Here is a 26,043-nt window from a genome sequence, read left to right on the forward strand (position 1 = left end):
AGCAGGTCTTTTAACTTTAACCTCTTTTGAGTCTAAATTTCTCTGCATGTAAAGTGGCGGTAGTATCTATTTTACAGTGATGCTGTAAAGGTCAGTAAATAGTATATGAAAAGCACCAACCACAGTGACTGGCACAAGATAAGTGCCCAGTGAATGTTGGGGGAGGTGGGTGTCAAGTAAGAATTTGCACCTCAGGAGAAAGATTCTTATTATGGGTAAAAATTTGAGAGATAATCAACGTGGAGGACTCAAACCTTTAAACTCGAGTATATGCTGAAGAGTTTCCAGAAAGGGAGGGGATAATATGCCAGAAGACCTCTGAGTGGTTGGCAAGGGAGATAATTTACTAAGTATTGGTCAAGGAAGTGGTTTGGAGGCTCAAAGGACTAATGTAGTTTTTGAGGGAGTTGGAGTTAGAGCTGAATAAGGCTGTATTAAAAGGTTATACTCCAGTAATAAATATCCAGATAAGATGAAACCATGAATTTATCGTGACACAGTTCCACATAGTTACATGATTTTCTCCTATATCAGGAAACTGGATTCAGAGTTGATGCTTTGGGGGACTGTGTTTGATAGTAGGTCTTTGGTAATCTTTGCCCCATGAGTTTCAGAAATGCACTGGGGATAAAAGTTCAGGAGCAAATGATAGGTAAGGAAGCTCCATTAGTGAGTGTAGATTCTTTCAAAGAGTTTTTGACTGAGAAAGTAAAGACCAGGATAGGAAAGCAGAAACAGGGAGGTATACTGGCAAAAACGATTTTATTTTATGGATGAGAAAGACCTTAATATGTCAAGAGAAAACAAAGGAACCAGAAAGAGGAAAGATCTTAAAGGGAAGGAAAGAGGGGGGCTAATGAGACTGCAGGATCCAAAGTGCTTTTAGACTTACAGTTTTTGGATCCCATGATAGAGCCTCTGATAAACTTGAGAACAGTCTTCCCTAGCAACAAAATACTTAACCATTCACAATGTCATGTTCTCTGGACATTACTAGAAGTAGAAACAAATCACTTATCTCATCCTTCATAAATAATAAAGGTAGGAAAAACACAACAGTGTGGACATTTAATGCAAAAAAGAAAACGGGGTGAATGTCAAGAAAAACATAAGTCTACAAATGGTATTGACTATGATTTTAAGTTTAGTGATTTCTTTTAAATGTTGTTAAAAGTATACTTTAAAATTTTCGATGTTTACTGGTTTTAAAATTATGCTTTCTTTATAATTTTACCTTTAAAAAGCTCTTTTCCTGCAGTCTAATACAAATACATTAAGAATCATTTATCTTTGTTATTATTGCAGAAGCAACACTGTTTCTATTTGTGTGCTTTAGTCTGTGCCTAAACGCCATGTTGTTATTAGTGACATCAGCAAGAATATGAAAGTTGCAGCTACAAATTGGTCTTCTCATCATTGGATCTCATGTATACGAACATTTTTTAAAGTGACCTGCTGCTATACAAGATGGCAATGAATGTTTTAGTATTTATATTAAGTGATAGTTCTTGTACCATTTTGTCAATAATATTAAGAAAAAAGATATCATCTGTAATCACTTTTAATTATAATTATAAAGAAAAACTTGAAACTGTAGCTATAGAATTTTATGTTGTGTTAATTTTTTTTCAGAAGGTAACATTTTAGTTCATAATATCAATCCACGTGAGTTAATTTACAGAAGTAATACATACTTTAATAAAGTCAAACACTATAGAAATGTATCAAGAATGAAAGCTAATCATTTCTGTCTCCCCTTCTTCCTACCTTGGGGATGGGGTTAAGGGAGTAGGGTGAACATTTTTAGCAGGGTTTTTTTGTATCCTTTCATATATTTTCCTACACATATAACTTGGACTCAAAAAGTACACCGCAGATCACAATTTCAAGTAGTGACAAAGACCAGAAAAGTGACAGAAATGAGCTAAGAGGGCATTGGCTCAGTGCCAGAATGACCATAGAAGGTAATGGGGCGGTTGGGCACCTAAAAATATGCATACTTCTCCTAAAGGAAGCAAACTCAGTAGATGTGCGTAGACAAATACTTGTAGACAGTTACAAAAATTTTTTCAAGGGAAGTCAAGAAATTCCGTATCTTTTAATTAAAACTCAATTTTTAACATTGGAATTAGGTATATCTGGATTTGAGCCTGTCCCTAACCATTTACTAGCTTGCATGATTTACTTGGTCTGAGTCAGTTTCCTCATCCATAATGTGGGGATAACTATCTATTCTTAAGACTTCAGGAGGAGGATTAAATAGTATATCATGGGTTCAATGCAATGCCTAATGCTGATAAATGATGACTGCCTATGACCATTAGTTGTCTGGCTTTAGGAGTATGGGAAGGGGATTGACTGCAAAGGGACCCAGAGAGCTTGTTTGGGTGCTGGAAATGTATGTCTTGATTGTAGTAGTGGTTGCAGTACCACACGTGCTTGTTAGAACCCATCAAACTGTACATTTTGGAATTAGTGAATTTTTTGCATGTAAATTATACATCAACAAAGGTAACTGTCTTTTTTTAAAGGCAGTTTTTAAAAAGGTAACTGCCTTTCCCTTCTCTCTGTACTTCAGCTTCATCAACTATTAAAATAGAGTTGAGGGCTTCCCTGGTGGCGCAGTGGTTGAGAGTCCTCCTCTGATGCAGGGGACACGGGTTCGTGCCCTGGTCCAGGAAGATCCCACGTGCCGCCGCAGAGCGGCTGCGCCCGTGAGCCATGGCTGCTGGGCCTGTGCATCTGGAGCCTATGCTCCACAATGGGAGAGGCCACAACAGTGAGAGGCCCACGTACCGCAAAAAATAATAATAATAATAAATAAAATAGAGTTGATATAAAAAAATCCAACATCTTTTATCACCTGGCTTCTCCTACTGTCTCTCCCAACCCTGGTCACAGACCACCCATACACTGCAAAAGATTTTGCCTGTTGGGAAACCAAGGAAGAAAGAAATGAAAACCACCTTTATTTGTTACACTTTGTTCCTGTACTAAGCTGACCATGTAGGTACTGTGCCTGATACATCATTTGAGTAAAACAGGTCACTAGTCACTTTCCAGAAATGTTATAATGTAATCAGCAAACTAATAACCTACAGTTCAGTAATAAACTATAAAATTTAATCAACCAAGAAGAAAATTAGAAGCAAAAGCAACATACTTGGTATTTCCTTAAATGAGAGTAAAATACATAAGTAGCAGCACAGTGTGTGTGTGTATATATGGATGGATATATATACTTCACCGACTCACCCCAAGTCATTCTTTGAGGCCAGTACTACCCTGATACCAGAAAAAGAAAACTACAGACCACCTTCCCTTACTTATGTAGATGCAAAAATCCTCTTAACAAAATACTGGTGAACCAAATCCAGCAGTATATAAATAGGATTGTAAACTATGACCAAATGGAATTCTTCCCAGGAATGTAAGGTTCAACATAGGACAGTCAATGTGATACACCATATTGATAGAATAAAGGACAAAAATCACAGGGTAGACACAAACATTTGACAATAGCCAATACCATTTCATAATAAAAACACTCAAAAAATAAAAGAGAACTTCGTCAGCCTCATAAAGAGCACCTGCGAAAAACCCACAGCTAACATCATACTTAATGGTAAAAGACTGAAAGCTTTCTCTCTAAGACCAGTAGCAAGATAAGGATGTCCGTCTGCTCTCACTACTTCTATTCACCATTGTATTGGAGGGTCTAGGCAGGGCAAATAGACAAGGAAAAAAGGCATCTTAATTAGAAGGGAAGAAGTAAAACTATCTCTGTTTATAAACATGACATGTATATAAAAAATCCTAAGAAATTCATAAATACCTATGAGAGCTAATAAATTCAGCAAGGTTGCAGAATACAAGAAAAAATGTATTCTTATATACTAGCAATGAACAACTGAAAATCAAGTTAAGAAAACAATTCCGTTAACAATAACATCAAAAAGAATAAAATGAATAAATATAACAAAATGTGAAACTACTACTCAGAAACTATAAAATATTGTGAGAAAAAGTTAAAGAATACCTAATAAATGGAAAGACATTGCATCATATTTATGTATCTGAAGAATTAATATTGTTAAGAATTAGTATTGTTTATACCCCCCAAGTTGATCTACAGATTCATCACAATCCAAATCAGAATTTCAGCTGTCATTGCAGAAATGGACAAGCTGATTTTAAAATTCATTTAGAGGGAATTCCCTGGTGTTCCAGTGGTTAGGACTCCACACTTTCACTGCCGAGGGCCTGGGTTCAGTCCCTGGTCGGGGAACTAAGATCCTGCAAGCCGTGTGGCATGGCCAAAAAATAGATAAATAAAATAAAATTCGTTTAGAAATTGAAGTGATTCAGAATAGCCAAAATAATAACAAAAAAGAAGAACAAACTTGGAGTACTCATACTTCCCAAGTTCTGAAGCTACAATATCAATATCAGTATGATATTAAGCTCTAGTAATCAAGAGTGTGTGGTACTAGCATAAGGATACACATTATAGATCAATGGTGTAGAATTGAAAGTCCAGAAATAATACATTTATGATCAATTGATTTTCAGAAAAGTGTGAGGATAATTCAGTGGGGAAAAATAATCTTTTCATCAAGTTATGATGAGACAACTGGTTATCCACATGTGAAGGAGTGAATTTGACCCTTATCTCACGCTGTACACAGCAATTAACTCAAAATGGCCAGAGACCAAATGTAAGCGCTAAAACTATAACACTCTTAGAAGAAAACTTTGTGACCTTGGATTAGGAAATGGATTCTTAGATATGACACCAAACTATAAGCAACAACAACAAAAATAGGTTAATTGGATTGTCTCAAAATCAAACAACACCTGTATCTCAAACACTTATTTCAACATCAGAAAACACCTTTACATCAAGAAGTGAAAAATTAAACTACAGAATGGGAGAAAATATTTGTGAATCATATATCTGATAAGTTTTTACAATATGTAAAAACTCACAACTCAACAACAACAAAAAGACAATTCAACCAATTAAAAAATGGGCAAAGGATTTGAATAGATATTTCTCCAAAGAATATACATAAGTTCCCAATAAACACACGAAAGGAACCTCAACATCGTTACTCGTTAGGGGAATGTAAATAAAACCACAGTGAGAACTACTTCACACCCACTAGCTGTAATAAAAAGGTGGACAGTAACATGTTGGTGAGGATATGGGGAAATTGGAACCCTTACACATGGCTGTTGGGAATGTAGAATTGTACAGCCATTTGGAAGACAGTTTGGCATTTGCTCAGAAAGATAAGCATAGCGTTATCAAAAGACCTAGCAATTCCACTCTATGAGTATCCTCAAGAGAATTGAAAATATGTCCACACAAAAACTTGTATACACAGATATTCATAGCAGTATTCACAAAAAAGTGGAAACAACCCAGATGTCTGTCAGCTGATGAATGGATAAACAAAAGGTGGTTTATCCATACAATGGACTACTATTTGGCCATGAAAAGGAGTGAAGTACTGATTTGTGGTACAACATGGATGAACCATGTAAACATTATGCAAGGTGAAAGAAGCCAGACACATAAGATCAGATATTGTATGATTCCATTTATATGAAATGTCCAGAATAGGAAAACCCCATAGAGACAGAAACTAGATTAGTTGTTGCTAGGGGCTGGAGGAGAACAAAAATAGGAATAACTGCTAATAGGTACGCTTTTTGGGGGCGGGTGATGAAAGCATTCAGGCACGAGATAGTGACATTGGTTGCACAACTTTCTGAACATACTAAAAACCTGGATTGCACACTTTAAAAGGTGAGTTTTATGTGTGAAGTATATGTCAGTAAATCTCACTGGAAATATAGGAGTGTAATTCTGTTTTTTTCTGGATTTCTGAATCCCTTCAAACCTTCATATTTACTCTTGTGAACCACCGAAGTCACAGGTAGGAACCTTTGAACCCAAATAGTCTTTAGCTGAGCCCCTTTCTAGTTTGTTTTGTGGGTTCTTACATCAGTGATTCACGCTGTTTTAGAATAAAGAAAATTATTTCCATCTGCATGAACATTGTCACTGAGATACTCACCAGTGGGGTTCATAACTGTCTTGCATGTCCTTTCAGGGATATGATTCATTCTCTGAATACAGGGAACTTGTGTTTGTTTAGTATTTTTACTTTGACTAATAGTTCATTGTCATCATGCCCTTATTTGAAGACATTTCCAATGTAAAATCTTACATAATATAGGAAGTCTAAACATAAGAACATTGAACTCCCAAATGTCTTTTAAGAATGTGGTTTGGGCTTCCCTGGTGGCGCAGTGGTTGAGAGTCCGCCTGCCGATGAAGGGGACGTGGGTTCGTGCCCCGGTTCGGGAGGATCCCACGTGCCGCGGAGCAGCTGGGCCCGTGAGCCGTTGCCGCTGGGCCTGCGCGTTCGGAGCCTGTGCTCCGCAGCGGGAGAGGCCACAGCGGTGAGAGGCCCGCGTACCACAAAAAAAAAAAAGAGAAGAAGAATGTGGTTTGAAAATTAGAATGTTTATTTCCATAAAAAGTAATGTTGTAAATGATCATTATTATTTTAAGTGGCAGGTGGGTTCAGGCCAGTTCATAAAAGTCTGTTAAATCCAAAATGAATACCTGCAGTTAAAAACCTGTAGAAGTAATACTTTTAGAATACCAGTAATTAAATAAAGTAGGAAAATAAACTCTGTCTCTTAACCTTTCTTTGCACGAAACGTCTCATTATAGGTATTTGTTAGACACTATGATGAAGCCTGTTTTCAGAAGTATGTACTGAATTTTTCATACACTCTCAAGGCATTTGCAGACATCTTATTAGTTCAGCTATGACCTGGGGAAAGTGTGTACATTAGTCTGCTTGGGCTGCCATAACAAAATACCACAGACTGGGTGGCTTAAACAACATTAATTTATTTTTTTTGCAGTTCTGGAGGCTAGAAGTCCAAGATCAAGGTGCTGTCAGGGTTGGTTTCTGATGAGGTTCCTCTTCCTGGCTTGCAGTGTCCTTCTCATTGTGTCCTCACATGGCCTATTCTCTATGTGCAGATGGAGAGAGATATATCTGATATCTCTTCTTAAGGAAACCAGTCTTATCGGATTAGGTCCTCACCCTTATGACTTCCTTTAATGTTAATTATCCCCTTGAAGGCCCTATCTCCAAGTATAGTCACATTGGGCATTTGGGCTTCAACATATTAATTTTGGGTGACACAATTCAGTCCCTAACAGTGTACTACTCTATACCTTATTTGACCAGGTAGAAATAACTATATTATAATCACTTCTTAAAAAATGAGATTGGGCACAATCAGAGCTTAAGACCTATAGATTCTATGTAAGTTGATACAGCCACTGTGGAGAATAGTATGGAGGTTCCTTAAAAAAACTCAAAATAGAACTACCATATGACGCAGCAATCGCACTACTGGGCATCTACCCTGAGAAAACCATAATCAAAAAACAGTCATGTACCACAGTGTTCATAGCAGCATTATTTACGATAGCCAGGACATGGAAGCAACCTAAGTGTCCATCGACAAATGAATGGATAAAGAAGATGTGGCACGTATATACAATGGAATATTACTCAGCCATGAAAAGAAACAAAATTGAGCTATTTGTAGTGAGGTGGATGGACCTAGAGTCTGTCATACAGAGTGAAGTAAGTCAGAAAGAGAAAAACAAATACTGTATGCTAACACATATATATGGAATCTAATGGTTCTGGTGAGCCTAGGGGCAGGACAGGAATAAAGGTGCAGACAGATGTAGAGAATGGACTTGAGGACATGGGGAGGGGGAAGGGTAAGCTGGGACAAAGTGAGAGAGTAGCATTGACATATATACAATACCAAATGTAAAATAGATAGCTAGTGGGAAGCAGCTGCATAGCACAGGGAGATCAGCTTGGTGCTTTGTGACCACCTAGATGGGTGGGATAAGGAGGGTGGGAGGGAGGCACAAGAGGGAGGTGATATGGGGATAGATGTATACATATAGCTGATTCACTTTGTTATACAGCAGAAACTAACACACCATTGTAAAGCAATTATATTCCAATAAAGATATTTTTAAAAAACCCTATAGATTCTAAAGTAATTTAGAAAAAAAATTAATATGCCTCCACAACATGAAAATCTGTAAAGTCCAGGGATGTTATTAAGTTCTCAAAAATGACTTCTGGTTATTAAAATCACAAACAATCCCAAAAAGGAATGAATGGCAAAAAAATCTAAGGAAATTAGTGGTTCCTCAATGACTTCAGACTAATTAAGAACATATCCCCAAGATAAAAAGGATATTTAACCAAGAATAAATTATAAGTATTACTAATATAGAGAAAATGCAAGATTGAGTTCAGCAAAAATACCGAGGACAACAAAATGGTCTTATAAACATGTCTTTGTAAAATAAAGAATAACAGAAAGGTTTATAGGGCTGTTGCTTGGGCAGATGGTGTAACATTGGTGATGTTTATGTCCCCTCTGTCAAATATGCTCTTCAAACCAAAAGGGTAAGAGTAATTATATCTGAAAACCTTCTTGAAGGACATATGTGCAAAGATTATAGGAGTTCATTCAGGTATTCTAAATAACTTAAAGAGTTCTGACTTAGGTGCTAAGACTTCCAAGGAATGAGAGAAGGAAAGAAAGATCAGATGACTGGAAACAGGAAATGCAATTTTGATTTTCCAAACTGGGGCAGGAGGGATGAGAGTCCCACAAACCAGCAATTAGTGATAATCGCTCTAGGGAAGATTATACAAAAGAGAAGAAATGGTTTATGAATACCTAGGAAAGGAAATAAATGTACAAGCCATAGGAATTTGGTTAGAACAATGTTAGCAAACCTTATTTCCTTTACAGATTGATAGTAGAAATGTCAGAGGCAAATGCTTAGTAGCTTCTACAGGGGTCTAACAAATTCTCTTATACCCTTTGCACAATTTAGAAAAATTTGGTCTGCATACTAGAACAACATCTAATACAATAACCATCCTAACCAGAAATGACTACTTTTAAAAATTCTTGTGGTCAGCATTTTGCATCCTTTAATGAATAACACACACAAAAAAGGAATTTGAATGAAAAGGAATGAAGATAGTTTAAGGGACTTATGGGACAACATCAAGCAGACAGCTGTATGAATTATAATTAAATTATAAAAAGTTAAAGAGAGAATCTTAAAAGTGGCCATAGAAAACTTGTTACATGCAAGGGAATCCCCATAAGACTATTAGCAGATTTTTTAGCAGAAACTTTGTAGGCCAAAAGGGAGATGCATGATACATTCAAAGTGCTGAAAGAAAAAAACTGCCAACCAAGAATACCCAGCAAAATTGTCCTTCGGAATTGAAGGAGGGATAAAGAGTTTTCCAGACAAGCAAAAGCTGAAGGAGTTCACCACCATACCGCCTCACAAGAAATGTTAAAAGGACTTCAAGTTGAAATGAAAGGGTGCTAATTAGTAACAAGAAAACATAAAGTATAAATCTCACTGGAAAAGGTAAATGTATAGTTAAATTCAGAATACTCTAATGTGTTGGGGGTGAGTAAATCACTTGTAAGTCTAGTATGAAGGTTAAAAGATAAAAGTATTAAAAGTAACTGTGACTACATTTGTTACAAATACTCAGGGTGAAAAGATATAAATTGTGACATCAAAAACATAAAATGGGGGGGCTTAAAAAGGTAGAGCTTTAGTATGCATTCAATGTTAACAGCTTAAAATAGACTGTTATAAATATATTTAAGCCTCATGAGAACCACAAAGCAAAAATCTATAGTAGATACACAAAAGAGAGAAAGAAATCTCATCGGACCGCCACAGAAGATCATCAAATCACAAACGAAGAGAGCAAGAGAAGAAAAAAGAAACAAAGGAATTATTAAAAAGCCAGAAAACAATGAGCAAAATGGCAACAGTAAGTCCACTGTGGATTTCTTTCTATTCTTCTTGGTTAGGACTGCCTGTTGTCCCGTGTCTGAATTTTTTTTTTAACATGTTTTTTCCAACTTTTTCAGACACGGGACAACAGGCAGTGAAAGACTGTGATCTCTGAGAAAAGGGAAACAAATCAGAATGAGTTCTTTTATTGCACTAGCTTTCTACCTGGAGAAAGCTGGTCCATTACCCATTGTTCCATCATGACCATCAGCAGGAGTTCTGTGTTTGAGTTTTTAAAAATCTTTTTGTTGCTACTAAGAATTGTGTCTTCTGTATCTTCTGACTGGCTATTGTTCGTATTTACAAAGGCTTTTGATTTTTTGTATGCTTATTTTATATCCTGCTACTTTACTAATTTTCATATTGTTTATAACTTTTTCTTTTGACTGTCTTGGGCTTTTTAAATAGATACACAATCATATCATCTACAGATAGATGTAGTTTTACCTCTTCTTTTTTTACCTCTTCTTTTTCAATCCTTATGCCTATAATTGTCTTTTCTTATCTAATTGCCCTGGCTAATATGGTGGGCACTCCTATCTTCCATTCCCATTTTTAGTAGAAAAGCCTCCCATTTGAGTAAGAAGCTTGCTAATTTTAGTTTGGTTTTATATTGTTTGCTTCTGCTCCAGATGTTTTAAATTATTTTCTCAATAGATTACCAACTCTTTGGTGGCAGGGACTATGCCTCTTACTTATGTATCAACCTACCATTCATTCATGTGTTTGAGCAGATATGGAGTATCTTCTCTGCTAGTCACTGGGTTACAAAACAAAACAAACCCAGCTATGTCCCAGCACCACATCACACTTCTCCACCCCACCTTCCCCCACCAAGATTAAGATCTGGTGGGGAATATAAACATTACACAGATAACAGAAGTGTGATAAATTTTCAAAAAGTGATAGTATTAGATACTCTAGGAACCTACAACAAAATGATGTAACCTAGTATGGGGGAATCAGGAGATGCCTTCCTAAATAAAGAATATATTAAAGAAAGGTCCAAAGGCAAGAGAGACAGCTGACCCTTTTCTGAAAGAAATCTAATATTTCTGGAGAGGAAAATAGAGTGGGAAAGTGAATCACAAAAGATGAAGCTTTTGGAGTAGTTGGGAAGACTCGAAGGGTGGAGAGTTTGGTAAGCCTTATTAGGATTTTGGACTTTTTCTTTAAGTAAAGTAAAATAGGAACGATGTTGGGGGGTGTATATATGTGTGTACATATTTTGATGTTTGATACCTGTTGTCATTGCACAGTGAAAATGAGATTGTAGGATGCTGAGCATATAAGTTACTTGTAACTGCTGCTCATTAACTTTTAAACCAGGTCTTCCCCCATAACAAATTGGAATAGCTGGTGGCAGGTGGGTTTTAACTCTGAAAGTTAAGTACTATTTCTTTTACAAGCAAGAAGTATATTCATGTCTAAATTCTTTTTTTAAAAATAAGGAACACAAACTTCTTAATGACTGTGAATTTGAATTTCTAATCCATCCAATTACTAGCTCTTTGAAAAACTTACTAAGTTGCTATAAGCTGGCTTTCTCACCTGTGAAGTGAACTGTTGTTTTAAGGATGAGCTGAGGAAAGCCTTGTGAGGCACTTAGGATTTGGCTGGCACGTATCTATCACGTCTTAGCTGTATTTTATCAGCTCTTCTTTAAGAACTTTAGTTCTTAAATAAAAAGAACAACAATAAACAGAAAGAAAGATACAAAGCAACAGGGACGCAGAGACCATAGATTTAGACATCCTGTTAATGATGATTATGCAGGTGAGCAAATTAAATCTTAGGAGAAATCATTCAGTTAAGACTCATGACTAACTAAACAGTAGAGCTGAGGTTTGATTCCACAGAGTCTGGTTCCAGAGCTCAAACTCACTACCCTATGGCCTCTTTTCCTAAAACAGTACATATCTCTTTTAGAAGATTCTCTCTTGTATTGCAGTAAAAAACTACAAAACCATGTTTCAGCTTGGCAAGAAGAATAATAAATGGGGACAACTGATTACCTTTGGTATTTGGTTAGTAGGACTAAAAAAAGAATTGAGTCGGGCTTCCCTGGTGGCGCAGTGGTTAAGAGTCTGCCTCCTGCCGATGCAGGGGACACGGGTTCGTGCCCCGGTCCGGGAAGATCCCACATGCCGCGGAGCGGCTGGGCCCGTGAGCCATGGCCACTGAGCCTGCGCGTCCGGAGTCTGGGCTCTGCAACGGGAGAGGCCACAACAGTGAGAGGCCCCCACACCGCAAAAAAAAAAAAAAAAAAAAGAGTTGAGTCGTAAAAAATTATTTCCTGATTTAGGTGATAATGAAACTTTTTCTTGTTTTCTAGGAGTGCTAGTTAATTAGCTGGTCTACTAACTAGTCAGCTGCTACTGCATAGTTATAGAAGTAATGTTTTATCAGACTATATTTTTCCAGTATATGGCACCTTTAAAGGGTGACTTCTATGAGAATGTCTAGCATGGCTGCAATGTAGTTAAAGTCAGGAGATGATGTGTGTACGTCCTCATATGTGTGGGGTTTTCTTCTCTCAGGAGTTCAGGGTGGGACATTAGGGAAAATATAGTGAGCTTTATATCAACAAAGCAGTTTGAGGCGGTGCTCTCTGCTTATAACATAGAAATAATTGTATTTTGTAAGTGACATTTTTGTAAAAATGGCAGAACACCTAAATTAAGTAGCCCACTTACTTCATGTGATACTTAGAATAAGAAATATCTAATAATGTAATCTCAAAGAAAGGAATAGTTATTTGATGTTATTAGAAATTATCATTGATTTTTTAACTTCTAAATCGGATTGTTTTAAAATTAGAGTAAATGTGTGGGAAATTAGCAATAGTATCATGTTTTATGTCTTAAAGTACTATTATTTCAGTTTTTTAAATCATGAATAATACTTCTGAAATTATATTTTATTTCACACAGTATTTATCAGACCTCTTTATTTAGAATGACGGGGAATGAACTATAGTCTCTTCGCCTGTTTTTTTTGATAATATGAATAAATGTTTTAAAGAACTCTGTGCCTGTTGTAGCAAATTCAGTCGGTGCTGGAGTATACAAAGGAGGCCTTCCTCTCTAATTTCAGTTTGTATGCACCGTTAGACTCTTCTGTGTGTGTGTGTGCAAATGCATGTACATACATATATCATATGCCTATGTAACATGTGCACAGTAACTATACAGACATCACTTAAGAGTTAAAGTTAGAGCACATGCTAATGTTACTCTGAAACATGCTTAACTCAATGTGTTAAAGTTAGAGCACATGCTAATGTTACTCTGAAACATGCTTAACTCAATGTGTTAAAGTTAGAGCATATGCTAATGTTACTCTGAAACATGCTTAACTCAATGTGCATATCTTTCCAAGTGAGTACATGTAGAATTACTTAATTCAGGTTTTTGAATATTTTATTGTAAGGCTGTTTTTAGTTTATTCGTTTATATGCTGACGGAGATGTAGATTAAGTTCTATTGTTTTCTATTATAAAGAATTCTACTAAGACCTATAAGATAGGTATTATCTGCCCTGTTTTTGAGATGAAAGCAAGACACAAAGAGGTTATGTACTTGCCCTGAATTGCACAGCAAGTAAGAAGTGAAGCTGGTGTTAGAATCCTAGCAATCTAGTCCAGAATCCAGTCTTAGATACTGCATTATGTTATTGTTTTCCTTCTACCCATCTTTACTCTGTTTACTGAGTTAGAATAAAAATTTAATGTATAAAATATATCTAATATTAAAACTCTCCTGAGGATAGTTTAATAGGCTGCCTTAAGGATATTGGAAACCTTAGGATCATAAATTACACAGCTTTAATTTGGAGTTGTATCTAACTATAGAAGTAGAAGGTTTAAGCCATTGGCTCGCAAATGTTAATGTGAATACAAATCACTGGGAGTGGGGGATGATCTTGTTAAAATGTAAATTCTGATTCAATAATCTGGGGTAAGGCCTGAGACTCTGCATTTCTAATAAGCTCCCAGTAATACTACTGATATACTTGTAAGTAGCAGAGGTTTAGGCAGCTTATACTGACCTTTGGCAAATCTTGTTGTTTTATTGAATCGGTTTCTTATACCATTTTGTTTAGGATACCAATTTTCATAAGTTGTTCACATTAAAGAAATAATGTGGGAGCTTTCTAGTAGTTTCATTTCTATGTCTGTAGCATTTAACATTGTTAGGAAAAATAAGTTGTGGCTTCTGTGGTACTAATGCACAGTACTTAAATAAATAACTGTAGTCAGATTTATTTGTGTAATAAATATAGCTTACACACCTTTGTCACCATTTCCACTGTATCATTTTTAATGGAGGGAAACATAACATTTCTTTTCATTTTGAAGGCTGTAGCTGTAGTTGAACTACAAAGGTTGTTTTATCACTATTATTTTATTCTTTAATAATAGTAAAAATATATTTTACACAGTTACAAAAATGAATTCCTCTTCGGTGCTGTGTGTCAGGCACTATATCAAGTGCTTAATTGGCATGATTTCATTTAATCATCATGAACTCCCTCATTTATTCATCATTTGTTAGCTCTTTGAGCACCTGCTCTGTTCTAGGAACCGTGCATCCAGTGATGCGGCAAGTTTACACAGATTCTGCTGTCCTAGAACTTAGCGCATTGGGGGATGCTATACAGTAATCAAGCAACCATAGAAGTGTGATGGTTGTAAAAGATAAGTTATTAATTATAATATTTGCTATTGTCTCTACTCTTTGAACCATCAAGAGAATTCTGCTTTTGCCATCTAAGTTTCTCCCACCTAGCTTCCTCCCCTGCCCCACTCCAGGGAGAATTCTTTCTCTGTCAGCTGGATTCCTGAACTGTTGTGTTGCCAAATTGACCTAATGCATAGAGAGAGAGAAAACTTTAGAAGTAAAGATGAGCAGCTTGTAGAAAGAAAAGAAAGAACAGAGGTAGATGGAAATAATTTATAATAAAACTAAATTAAATTTTTAAAAAGAACAGCTGAGGGACACGTTACTAATTTAAAGGAGTAAATAATCTCTACTTTAAATGGGAGTCTTTTTAAAACCACTTTTATTTTACTAGGTGACACTTAGTAACTCATTTCAGTAAGTTACTTGAATGCTTCCATTGGCCCAACTTTGTGGTAGGAGGTGTAGAAAATCAGGGGCTACCAAAATAGGGTATAATCATGTCCCTGCTCTAAAGACTGTTAGAGTTGTTGATGAGAAGATGTTGAAGGATTTAGAAGGTAATGCAAAACATAGGACATGGGACACCATGTGTGACCCCAGCAGTAAGCACATTCTGGGCTAATTAAGCATGCTTTTAGAGGAATGCTGTTTTTAAAAAGTATGTGATTGTCTCTTTTCTGGTAATAGTACTAAGTTATCTTTTGACTATTAACTTGATAGGAAATTCTTTCTGGTATTAATCAGATCTATATATTTGGCCTTTATATTACACTACATTGTTGTGATTTCCAAAACATTTTGATTTCCCTACTACTGTTATAACTTTGGGCTGCATAGTACTGTTTTGAAGATTATTGTAAGAGACTTTAATTTCATTTCTGGATATTACAAGTAGCTCTATGCACCTGTTTTTCTATTAGAGGGAGAATCTGAAATTTTTTTTTAATTTTATCTTGGAAATTAGTTTATTCATTATGTTTAATTTTAGGAAATGGTGCTCTTGCAGAACATTCTGAAAATGTGCATATTTCAGGAGTGTCAACTGGTAAGTCATTTTTTGTAATGTTTAAATTTCATGCATGACTTCTGTGGTAAATATTGACAGCCACCTGGTATCTTATGAAGTGATATTTGGCTATAAAAATTATTACTGCTTTTTGCAGCATGTAATAAGGAATGAAGTAACTGGAACATGGAGAAATTCTCATAAGATAAAATTGATACTTGCATGCCCATGGATTGATTATATTTTTCCAAACGGACTGCATAATTATTTTTCCATACAAACACTGAGCCAAGAGAAAAGTTAGCTCAAGTTGAATTAGTGTTTTCTTTACGTACAAAGTTATATGAAATGAAATTTATTAAAATGTAATTTTGAATGCTATTCCTAGCATTAGAGCCTTAGAAATTAAGCATTTTACTTGATTTTTTAGATTAAAAATACTACTATGCATAAAACTGTAGTACTTGAGTGCACAATTTATATGTTACTAAAAAGCAACCCAACAACATATTTGTGTGCATGAAATTCAGAAACTTGTTGAGGTAAATGCATTTTTTCCACTCTTCTAAGCTTTTATAACTTAATAATTATTTAAGGGCCCATAACTATTAAAATGTTCATTCTTAAATATGTAACATAAAAAACAAGGAACTACTATATAGCATGGGGAAATACATTCAATATCTTGTAATAAACTGTAATAGAAAAGAATCTGAAAAAGAATATATATACATGTATACACATACACACACACACACACACACACACACACACACACACCCGTAATTGAATCACTTTGCTGTGTACCTGAAACTAACAAAACATTTTAAATCAACTACACTTCAATAAAAAAAATTTTTTTTTTTCGTTCTTGGGTGACTTCCACAACTTTGATACCATTTTTGCATTATCAACTACAATTACTAGGAGAGCAGAATCTTGAATTTTTTACCTATATGGAAATTAAGTTTCTTACTATTATTTTACTATTTCCCTATATTCTTGGTAAGTTTTGTGTGATTAAAATAATTGCACTTGGTATATTTGTCAATTTATTGATTGATTTCTTCATGTCTTCTTGGAATTTTTTGGTTATTTTTTTCTCATGAAGGAAAACTGAATGTTTTTCTCTTTTGTTTTATGTCTCATTTTATATTCAGAAAGTGAATAGACTTAACAAGTACTCTAAGAGTTAGTCTGTGCTAGGCCAAACAGATTGACGATCCTGGTTTCCTGAAAATGAAAAGCAGGCGCTTTTGCAGCCTGCGTTAATTCTTCTACAGTGTGTTTCCCCATTTGCATATGCTTTCAAACGGCATACAGTTGTGTACATCAAGTTAAAAAAGGTTCGTTTAGAGTTGATCTTAATTTTCTCCCTTTTTCTACTTTGGATAGCTAATGAAAATTATGATTACTTTTCCAAGTTGTAATTATGAAGTAAGAAGTTGTGTAGAAACATTTAATTTACACAGCCGAGTAGTTACTGTCTAATTCAGTGATTTTCAGATTTTTGGTTCTCAGGACCCCTTTTAAGCTTTTAACAATATCAGGGACTGCTCAGGCTGCCATAACAAAATACCAAAGTCTGAGTGGCTTAAATAATAGATATTTATTTTCTCACAGTTCTAGAGGCTAGACCTCCAAGGTCAAGGCGCTGGTGGAGTTGGTTTCTGGTCTGAAGACCTTTCTTCCTGACTCGCAGATGGTGCCTTCTCGCTGTGTCCTCATATGACCTTTCCTCTGTACACTCAGAGAGAGAGGCCTGTGGTGTCTCTTCCTCGTCTTATAAGGACCCCAGTCCTACAGGAGTAGGGCCCCATCCTTATGAGTTACCTCCTTAAAGTCCCTAGCTTCCAAATACAGTCACATTGAGGGTTAGGCCTTCAACCAATGAGTGTGGAGAGGACACAATTCAGCCCCTAACAAGGACTTCAAAGAGTTTTTGTTTATGTAGGTTATAGCTACTGATAATTAGAAATGAAAACTGAGAAGTTGTTTAAAAACTTCTTAATTCATTTGCTAATGAAAGTAGTGTCTATTGCATGCTTACATCAATAACATAATTTTATTAAAAATGTATTTTCCAAAACAAAAACATCAATGAGAAGAATCGTATTGTTTTATAATTTTGCAAACCTTTTAATGATTGGCTTAAAAGGAGATACCTGGATTCTCACATCTGTTTCTACACTCAGCCTTTTGTAACATATTGCTTTGTTTGACAATGTGAAGACAATCCAGCCTCACACAGTTGTGTAATTTGAAAAGAGAGGAGTATTTCCATAGCCATTTTCAGATAATTGTGAATATTCTTCTTTGATACTGTACGAGAGCTCAGCAAGTGGTGGTTTCTTAAAGGTTAGTTGCAAGTAGGATCTGAAACCATATCAGTGAACATTTTGTTCTCTGCTTTACAAAAATCCAGTGGCCTTTCTTGCCCTTTAAATGGGTATTTTTTTCACCATGCATCATTTCGTAATATGAATTAGTTATTTGAAAATATTGGCTTGCTGAATGACGTGGATTTACAGGTTTATTTTCTCATAGTTCTGGAGGCTAGGAGTCCAAGATCAAGGTACTAGCAGGGTTGGTTTCTTCTGAGGCACCTTTCTTTGGCTTGTAGATGGCAGTCTTCTACCTGTTATCTTCACATGGTCTTCCCTCTGTGTGTATCTGCGCCCTGATCTCTCCTTATTAGGACACCAGGCATATTGGATTAGGGCTCACCCATATGACCTCACTGTGATTTAGTTAGCTCTTTGAAGATCCTGTCTCCAAATCCAGTCACATTCTGAGGTACTGGCAGTTAGGACTTTAACATAGGAGTATTGGGGTTGACACAGTTCAGCCCGTAACAAAATGAGTGTTTTAATTAAATGTATTTATGTGTCAATAAATTACTTAATTTCAGAGCTCAGTTAAACCTTATTTATGCCTTACTGTTTTTCTGAAGGTTGGTCTTATAAAATCTTTCTTCTGTGGAAAGAGAAGAATAACATGAAGTCTATTCCAGTCGTACCATTAAAAATATAAATGAATGCTCTCTCAAAAGGTGCTTTTGGATATACAGATTCATTGCAATTTTTCTTTATTTAGTCAATATGGAACTGTAGAAGGTGTAATGCTTGATATAGTATAAGCCTTCTGAATTCCTTGCATCCCCAGTTGAAATGAGAGTCCTTTCAGTGCTGGTATAAATGGAAAATTAGCTTTTGGAAGAATCTCTAAACGTAGGACTTGCTTTCTCTTGAGACCAGCGAGCAACACGAGTGCCTCTGCTACTTTATTTGACAGTGCTCAGTGCCTTAGCTCATTCATTCTTTGCATTCTGGAAATTTTAATGACGTTTTAGAAAGAATTTTAACTTACATGCAGTAGTATTTTCAGGTAATTTGTGGTCCAAATCGGGACACTTTGAAAGCAAAAGGGTATACTGCTTTTAATAATGCTGATACCACAGGTAAAACCAGAACTATCCTGGACAGTTTGGGAGGTAGAGCCACCCTGTCTGTAGCGAATTAAATTCATTCAGCATGTATTAAACACCTGATGTGTACCTTGTGCCAAGAAGGGTGGGAGTTAGCAGTAAGTAAAATAGTACTGCCACAAGAACTTACCATTTAATGGAGAAAGTAGACATGTGAAAAATGCCCCTGTAATGTGGCCTTAATGTAGTAAATCCTGTGGTAAATAATGGCCACGTTAAGTTGGATCATGAATTTATTTAAAAGGCCTCGTTACAATGTCTGGTGTGTAGTAAATGACTTCGTATTTTCCTTACTTTATTTAATTGTGAGTAGTACTAAGTACTTAGTTTTGTTTATTCATATAATTTTTATGGGAATTAACAATTTGTACTCGATAATATAGTTTGGGTTCTTACGCTTAGGGTAATATGTTTCTATTTCTAACGTTCTAGTCATTTTCATCCTCCTCCTCAAATCTTTGCTTAGAGATATGTTTTTGTCCTTTTGCTGGTTCTTATGCTATAGGAATTGTCATAAGGCAATGTAAATTATCAAAAAGTATACATCTAGTGGTTGTATAATGGAAAAGAATGATTGGATAAAGTATTCTTTTTTATATATTTTTTCTTTAGAACTTTTCATGGTTTGGAAATTTAAATCTGCTTTCATTTATAAAATAGAGAAAGGAGAAAAGACAAATGGTATTTTTGTAAATCTAATAATATGTGAAAATCATTATGAAATTATATCATAGAAACTGCAAGTAATATAATTGTATATATGAGACAATAGGAAGGCTATTTTAATGTTCTTTTTAAAAATGTCTAAATTAAATGCCTCATGTTCTTTGTTAAATGTCTAAATATGTAAAATAGCTAATGTATTACCCATCTGCTACACAGAATGAAACATTTTTTTAGATCAGGTTGATTTATACACATTGAACAAATATATTTGATTTTTAATATGTATCCACTTTAATTGAATTTTCTCTATAATCTATATTAGGGTCAGAATAATTCTAGATATAATAACGTATAATGGAAAAGAATCTGAAAAAGAATAGATATATTCATATATACACATGTATAACTGAATCACTTTGCTGGATACCTGAAACTAACACAACATTGTAAATCAACTATACTTCAATTTTTTTTTAAAAGTGTAATTCTAGGGCTTCCCTGGTGGCACAGTGGTTGAGAGTCCACCTGCCGATGCAGGGGACACGGGTTCGTGCCCCGGTCCGGGAAGATCCCACATGCCGCGGAGCGGCTGGGCCCGTGAGCCATGGCCGCTGAGCCTGCGCGTCCGGAGCCTGTGCTCCGCAACGGGAGAGGCCACGGCAGTGAGGGGCCCGCGTACCGCAAAAAAAAAAAAAGTGTAATTCTAGATATAATTTGATTATTTCCTCATTACTCTTGATTACTTCCATATCAGTTTTTTACTTGTTTTCACAAATTCTGTTTATGCATTATACAAGTTTAATTAAATGTTTAGAAAAATTGGAAAAAGAGCAAAAAGATTACGAAGATCACCCATTAACCCTGCATTCTTAGTATAATTAATAATTTTATAATTACTTCATTTGTACTTTTTCTATGCATACCTTAAAGGTAATTGTATATGCATTTGGATTGTAACTAATTTTATCTCCTGCCTTTTCTATTTAACATTTTATAGAATATATTTTTTACATAGTTATTTTAATGCCTGTATAAAATTTCTATCCTGTGGCTATATTGTAATGTTCTTAAACATATCAATGGATTCTTTTCCAATGGGTTCTCCCTAGTCTGGATCATGTTGCAAGGAACATATTAATATATATTTAGCCCTTTTTTAATTTCTGAGATTATAGCCCTTTTTTAATCTCTGAGATTATTTCTTTAGCATAGATTTCTAGAATTGGAATTACTGTATCAAACATCATAAATAATGTAGTGACTCTAGAAACCTTTTGTCAAATTGCCTTCAGAAAGGATTGTATTGATCTACACAGCTATCTGCAAGGTATGAGAGCACTTACACTGCATATAATCATGTTTTTCCGGTTTAACTGTTTTCTTACTATGTTTCTATTAAAGTCTCAACCTTTTATTTTCCCCAAACTGTTCAGAAATGTAACTGTTTATTTCTCTTTTTGATTCATGGCCTGGAGTTGTGACATTGCAAAGAATAAAAGAATAGGATTGGCTTTTATGGTTAGGCAAAAACTACCCTGAAATTTAAAAAAGATTTTCTGGTTGCTAGTAGGAACAGATGTTGGGGCATGTGCTTTCTCAACTAGAAAGTTTTTATGTATGAAGTTTAACACATTATTCCCAATTCACCAGTGATACAGCTGCTAAATGTTCGTACCTCATAACATCCATAGCTAAAAGCTCTACCTGAGGTTATCCTGATCTTGAGTCTACTTTACATTTGACTTCAAATCTTTTGTCAGGCAAGGCTGAAATTTCTGAGTGTGGAGAAAGAGAGTTATCTGCTTGGGAAGTTTCTTTCTTAATCCTTGTTCGTATTAACTGAATTAACAGAGTATAGAAAATAGTAGTTGTTAGGCGTTGTTCTTCCTATGTTCTGTCAGAATTTTTATTTCATCAAAATCACCCTTTCTTGCTTTTGCGTTTTTTCATTTTATAGTTCCTATTCTAGTACTCAAAGGCCTAGCACACTGCTGGTCCTGTAAGCCTTTTTAAACTGATAATTTAGTTGTGGCCTTTTAAAGTAGGAGATATTATTTTCTAAATTGCAGTAGTTTGCTTACAGATTGTTTAGCAACATTTTACGGAAGTGTGGAGCACTATAGTAAAATGGCTTTTGTTTTAACCACAGTTAAATAATAGAACGGTCATTTGAACTTTCTGTGGAAGAACATCTAGTCTGATAATACTTTTATTATCCTAGAATTTTCAGATCTTCCAAACAAAAAGTCTGAAAGGAAATGAAGCTTAAACTATAATTATTTGATATAAGTTTACAGCTTTTTTTTTAATATAGAAAAGTTGCATGAATAAAGCAGCAGGTGCAAGTGGCCCTTTGTACCTTTCCTGTTATTTTAATGTTATTTTCAATTATTCAGTTAAATACCTGGACCTCTTGCTACACTTATGAAAAAGAATTTCACCAGTTCTTTTGTCCAATACAATGTCTTTTATCCATGTTTCAAATGGAGAGAAAAAAAAGAAAGCTTATATATTTTAGGGTTTTTAGGATTTTAGAATATAAAAATAGAACTTATTGTGAACCCAAGAAACTGTCCTTCAAATGAAGAAAGTGAGTGGAGAATACAAGACAGTACATTTTTTTAAAACACCAACAACACATTAGTTTAGGGAACTATTAACTTTTAAAGGCATTGCCTGCCTTCAGAGTTTATTTTTGAGACACTTCAGCTTTTGGAGTAGAGCATTCCCTGTAATTTTTAGAAAAGAAAGTAATGGTAGTATTATATAGTACTATAGTATATAGTATTATAATGTTTGTATATTATAAATGTTTGTTATATATTATACTTTTATATGTAATATTATATGCTATATAATTAAATATTGTTTATAACATTTTATTATACAATAATATATTTTATGTGAAGCATTTACATAGCCATAACATTTCATATGTTGTCACATATTTACTGAACAATTACATATTTATAGCAAGATTGTTATATCTTATAATTGTTTATTACTATAATAAACAATAAATAAACTCAACAGCAGAACATTAAGTGTACCAGGACCAGAGACAGAACAGGTTGTAATGTGACAGAAGTGTGCGATGCTTAGATGGTAGAAGTGAAGTTTATCTGCTCAAGTGAGTGGGCCAGATCCATTGAAGGTAAAAAACAAGTTGCATTCAAACATTTGACATTTTCTTTTCCATTCTTTAACTTTGAGAATAAACCTTTTTTCACTTTGAGAATAATTCTTCAGTGTGAGATCATGTTAATTTTTTGTACTTTTGCTAAGGCATAGATTTAAAGATACTATGCATCTGTTGTGCAAAAGCCAGTCACTTAGCAGGTAGGCAAACTGAAGTTTGGTTTTCAAGTTGACTAACAGACCAATACAAGTTAGGGGGTGATTTGATCTTAAGCTGCAGTGATAGAGATACAGTATCCAGAACAAAGTCCATCATAGTTCTTTACTCCTTCCTAACACAGTCTGTTATTAGGTTTGTTTCTGGGTATCACTCTTGACAGAAGACACCAAGACTGGAACATTCTCAGAAGAAGATGTGAGTATGCCAAAAACTATATCAAGGCTGATAGAAATGACTGAGAAAATTGTGAACTCCAAGGCCAATTTATCTTTGCTCATGTGCTGATTCTGCCTTACCTCTTCTATGTTTCCAGCAAGAATCACAGTAAACTTCAGAAATTAATAGTTTTTCCCATTCAGGAGATAGAAGTCGTAGTTTGCTTAGCATTTCATTCACCTGGAGTGCTTAAATTTAGAAAATGTAAGTAACATATCGATTGTTTTTATGCTCTTCCAGGAAAAAAATTGCCCTTTTATGTCCTTTTAAAAAAAGATAGAAAAGGTTGAGTCTTCTGTATTCATTTTATCTTACGCTTTGCTAGCAAAATTCAAAATTATTCTTGCCCTTAGAAATTTTAGGATAAAGCTAGTTAGCTAGTTCCACTAAGAGTACTCTTCTGATCTTATTCATATTGTGCTGTGACCCCGTTAGAACTAAAACTGTTTTTTCTAGTTTTCCTTGTATCTTTTTCCATATTTTGTACCTATCTTGACTTTTTAAAATATATATTATTTTACTGCCAGGTAGCCTCTGATTATTATTTGTTTGTTCTGGACATTAGTGAGCTTTAAGAAAGCAAGGAATTACCTGCCTTGAATAGAGTTGAGGACCAAGTGAATATTTTGGTCCTTAAAAAAATCACTAAAAATAATAGGAATAAAGATATTGCTGTGTTCATTCTTAAGTATCTGTACTAATGCAGAGGAGTGAATATCCATTTAATATTCATTCTGGATATAGGATTTCCTGGATATAGGATATCCTGCTTGCCATAGAAATGTATGATTTCTGGAACTAAGTCTGCAAGTAATGAAAGAGTCTCCAGAGTGTGAGTGATAAATTAATATAAAGTTTTCTGCTTGCACTGATTTTTAACTTTTATTTATTTTTAATTTAAAAAAATTTTTTAACATCTTTATTGGAGTATAATTGCTTTACAATGGTGTGTTAGTTTCTGCTGTATAACAAAGTGAATCAGCTATACATATACATACATCCCCATATCTCCTCCCTCTTGCGTCTCCCTCCCACCCTCCCTATCCCACTAGGTGGACACAAAGCACCAGGCTGGTCTCCCTGTGCTATGCGGCTGCTTCCTACTAGCTATCTATTTTACGTTTGGTAGTGTATATATGTCCATGCCACTCTCTCACTTCATCCCAGATTACACCTCCCCCTCCCCATGTCCTGAAGTCCATTCTCTATGTCTGCATGCCTGCCAATGCAGGGGACACAGGTTTGAGCCCTGGTCTGGGAAGATCCCACATGCTGTGGAGCAACTAAGCCTGGGCGCCACAGCTACTGAGGCTGCGCTCTAGAGACTGTGAGCCACAATTACTGAGCCTGTGTGCCACAACTACTGAAGCCCGCGCACCTAGAACATGTACTCTGCAACAAAGAGAAGCCACTGCCATGAGAAGCCCGCACACCTCAACGAAGAGTAAACCCTGCTTGCTACAAGTAGAGAGAGCCCACGTGCAGCCAAAAATAAAAATAAATAATTTTTAAAAATACTGTTTATGCTTTCCTTTGCTGTGCAAAAGCTTTCAAGTTTCATTAGGTCCCATTTGTTTATTTTTGTTTTTATTTCCATTTCTCTAGGAGGTGGGTCAAAAAGGATCTTGCTGTGATTTATGTCATATAGTGTTCTGCGTATGTTTTCATCTAAGAGTGCTATACTGTCTGGACTGACATTTAGGTCTTTAATCCATTTTGAGTTTATTTTTGTGTATGGTGTTAGGGAGATCCCGTAGTTTTTTGGGTCATCATGTTTTCGTTGTCATTTATTTCTAGAATTTTTTTATTTCCTCTTTGATTTCTTCAGTGATCTCTTGGTTATTATTTTTGTTCTAGATCTGTGAAAAATGCCATTGGTGGTTTGATAGGGATTGCATTGAATCTGTAGATCGTTTTGGGTAATATAATGATTTTCACAGTGTTGATTCTTCCAATCCAAGCACGTGGATCTCTCCATCTGTTTGTATCATCTTTAATTTCTTTCATCAGTGTCTTATAGCTTTCTGCATATAGGTCTTTTGTCTCCTTAGGTAGGTTTATACCTAGGTATTTTATTCTTTTTGTTACAGTGGTAAATGGGAGTGTGTCCATAATTTCTCTTTCAGATTTTTCATCATTAGTGTATAGGAATGCAAGAGATTTCTATTTTTGCAGGCTGCAGGTTCGTAGTTCCCGTTGTTTTTGTTCTCTATCCCCAGTGGCTAAGGTTGGTTCAGTGGGTTGTGTAGGCTTCCTGGTGGAGGGGACTGATGCCTGTGTTCTGGTGGATGAGGTTGGGTCTTGTCTTTCTGGTGGGCAGGTCCACGTCTGGTGGTGTGTTTTCGGGTGTCTGTGACCTTATGATTTTAGGCAGCCTCTCTGCTAAGGGTGGGGTTGTGTTCCTGTCTTGCTAGTTGTTTGGCATAGGGTGTCCAGCAGTGTATCTTGCTGGTCGTTGAGTGGAGCTGGGTCTTAGCATTGAGATGCAGATCTCTGGGAGAGATTTTGCCAGTTGGTGTGGAGCCGGGAGGTCTCTGGTGGACCAATGTCCAGCACTCGGCTCTCCCACCTCAGAGGCTCAGGCCTGACACCCGGCCAGAGCACCAAGACCCTGTCAGCCACATGGCTCAGAAGAAAAGGGAGAAAAAGAAAGAA

General features: G+C 35.6%; 1 protein-coding gene across 2 annotated transcripts in view; it reads left to right on the forward strand.

The window, feature by feature from the left end:
• Window positions 1-26,043, forward strand: part of LRP12 (LDL receptor related protein 12) — a 79,754-nt gene that overhangs the window by 22,960 nt on the left and 30,751 nt on the right. The window contains exon 2 of one of the 2 annotated variants that reach the window (XM_024756337.1): window positions 15,644-15,700. The exons of the other annotated variant lie outside the window; for it this stretch is intronic. Within the exon in view, the coding sequence (XP_024612105.1) occupies window positions 15,644-15,700 (57 nt within the window). The remainder of the gene's footprint in view (window positions 1-15,643; window positions 15,701-26,043) is intronic. 2 annotated transcript variants of the gene reach the window in all.

The sequence above is a fragment of the Neophocaena asiaeorientalis genome, unplaced genomic scaffold (assembly GCF_003031525.2).
Source record: "Neophocaena asiaeorientalis asiaeorientalis breed wild unplaced genomic scaffold, Neophocaena_asiaeorientalis_V1.1 scaffold496, whole genome shotgun sequence".
In the NCBI taxonomy this organism is placed as follows: domain Eukaryota; kingdom Metazoa; phylum Chordata; class Mammalia; order Artiodactyla; family Phocoenidae; genus Neophocaena; species Neophocaena asiaeorientalis.